At 31.8% G+C, this 2,508-nt stretch overlaps 1 protein-coding gene across 2 annotated transcripts in view; it reads right to left on the reverse strand.

The window, feature by feature from the left end:
• The window catches only part of LOC106460539 (A disintegrin and metalloproteinase with thrombospondin motifs 20-like), a 138,647-nt gene that overhangs the window by 126,676 nt on the left and 9,463 nt on the right, over positions 1 to 2,508 (reverse strand). For both annotated transcript variants that reach the window (XM_022387283.1, XM_022387284.1), the window contains exon 2: positions 1,725 to 2,067. In XM_022387283.1, coding sequence (XP_022242991.1) covers positions 1,725 to 1,727 — 3 coding nt within the window. In that variant the 5' untranslated portion in view covers positions 1,728 to 2,067. The remainder of the gene's footprint in view (positions 1 to 1,724; positions 2,068 to 2,508) is intronic.

Below are 2,508 nucleotides of genomic sequence, written 5' to 3' on the forward strand. Positions count from 1 at the left end.
TTTATTACAGTGTGCTTTGGGATTCTACTATTTATTCTCACGTTATATCTTTAATCACAGAGTATTCTAGAGGTATACGATCTGATCTATTGGTTTTATCCTTTAATTACATTTGTTTGAGGTTTCCATTGTTGACCTCATGTTATTACATTTTTCATAGGAAGTTATACTATTCCACCATCTGATATGTTTAGAATATCTGAATTATACAGTTCTCTAGGGTTTTACCCTTGATCCTATGCTTCTAAGTTTATCACAGAATATTTAGTAGTCTATCAGAAAAAAATACCATAAAAATTTCACCACAGATTATTTAAGGGTGTATCATCCGGTTTCATATTATATCCTTAATAACAGAATGTTCTAAAGATATATACTTTGATCTCTTTCTATATCGTCGATACCAATGTTCTAAGATATTATAATTTTCTTTAAAACGTCAAAATGTTATGCTGTCAAGGGTATTTTATCATTTGATATTATTCTAACCTATGCTGCACCATTGATCATAGAATGTTTTGGAGTCTCTATCCGACATAAAGTTGTACCTTTGACCACAGGGAGTTTTAAAGCTTAAAATATCCCAGGTTCTGCCTCATCTTCTAATGCTTAATCATTTGTCTTTTGCTTATAAATTAAGGTAATGGGTATATCTGAAGTTATTGAGGATCTATATAAAACTAGATGTTGTACATGCAATTCAAACCTTTTTATGTATAAGTTAATAAGGAAGCTTCAGTAACTGTGCAATAAACTGTAAACCCGTCTATATTAAAATTGATGAAAAGCATCATGAGATCATGAAATGCACTCCAAGAAAACCCAACTGTCAGGAATAGGAAGAGGAAATAAGAAGGAAGTACATTCTCCTTACACTGCATGATCAAGAGAATAAGATGAGGTAAAGCGGTAAACCCAGTATAAGATGTTGTTACATAGAGTAAGGGTAAGCTGTGTGGTACACTTTCCACAACAATTTGTGATAAAAAGATAAAGAGTGATTGATTACAGGCGATGGATCCCTTAATAACATTGCGGTTAAAGATAAAAGTGGGATTGAAAGGTAAGTTCCATTAGAGTTTTGTATTTCTTTGAAATATTGAGATACCCTTGAAAACATAATATTCTTCGAGTTTATCATATACCTCACAATACATTTGACCAAAAGGTAGTTTTAAATCTATCACATTATTTTACACACTTGATCACAAGAAACTGTTAATGTTCTATCACTTAATCATGCCCCTGAAAGCAGGTCATCCCGAAAACAAATTTCCAGAAAATAAAATCCAGTTATAATTACAAATAATCATTTTCATGATTTCGCAAAACACCTAGTAAACATGTGCCTTTAAGTTATCTTAGGACTGCTTTAAATAAAAAATCGAGTTTATAATATGTTTTCTTTCAGTTATCAAACCTCGGAAAAGCATGAACAAGTTTTCATTGGCAATATGTAAAAGCACTGTATATACGAAAATGAGTTGAAACCAATGGTTCTAATAAACATAAAATTATTACCACAATTGCAGTAAGTCAATGTGCGAAGAAATGATAGCGATGAACTTCTGAATTAGCGTTCATTAGGGATGTGATAAATGCAATAGAATAAAAACTAACAACTGGGGTAAGAAAACCTTACAGTCGTCGAGAAAAAATAAAACAAATAATTTTAAATAAAAGTAATAGCTTATATAACAATTTTGGTTACATACAACACTTACCATTCCCTGACATAGACTAACAGAGACACGGGATCGACTGTCCCCTTCAACGTAGCCATTGTAGTAACACCTTTCTTTAAAAGGACGTATCCATAGCGTTGAATTTTCGTCTAATGACTCCACAGTCTGCTGGTGAAATTGGGGAGCTATAAAATTGTTATCTTTTTTAACTTGACAAAGAATGTTTTGTTATAAGCAACCCATCTATAAAATACTTTTTGTTCCCAGTCTTCTAAACTCCGCCGGAGGTAGTTTTGACCACCAGGAAAAGGATGTCCACTTGCATCGAGACGAACAGGGTGCACTAGCTGAGATTTAGTGGACAACGAACTTGGCTGGGAATCTGAAAATAATTGGTTAGATATCATATCACCAATCACATATAAACAAAAAAAATACAAGATTTAAATCAGATCTTGGAGATTTTAACCAATTTTTTTTTACATAATTATCTATTTAAAAGTTAGTATATTAGCCTCGTAAAATCTTAAAAAGTAAATAAGATCAGATATTGTTCTTGTGTAAAACTAGATTTTGATTACCTTCGTAAAAAACAGCAAGTCATATTCCCCATTTTTACGTGGTGATTCCGTAGCATTACGTTAAGCTTTTACTTGAGAGCATCAGTAGTCTGAAGATGCCCATTTGAGAGATTGACTTAGAGGAGAATTTTGTTCGATATTATGTCATCAAGAAATTAATGTCGATATTTTTATATGAAAAAACTCGAACAACTTATATATCAAACAAAACATTTATTAAATGAAATAGTCTCCATTCTTAT

The sequence above is a fragment of the Limulus polyphemus genome, unplaced genomic scaffold (assembly GCF_000517525.1).
Source record: "Limulus polyphemus unplaced genomic scaffold, Limulus_polyphemus-2.1.2 Scaffold791, whole genome shotgun sequence".
NCBI classification, from domain to species: domain Eukaryota; kingdom Metazoa; phylum Arthropoda; class Merostomata; order Xiphosura; family Limulidae; genus Limulus; species Limulus polyphemus.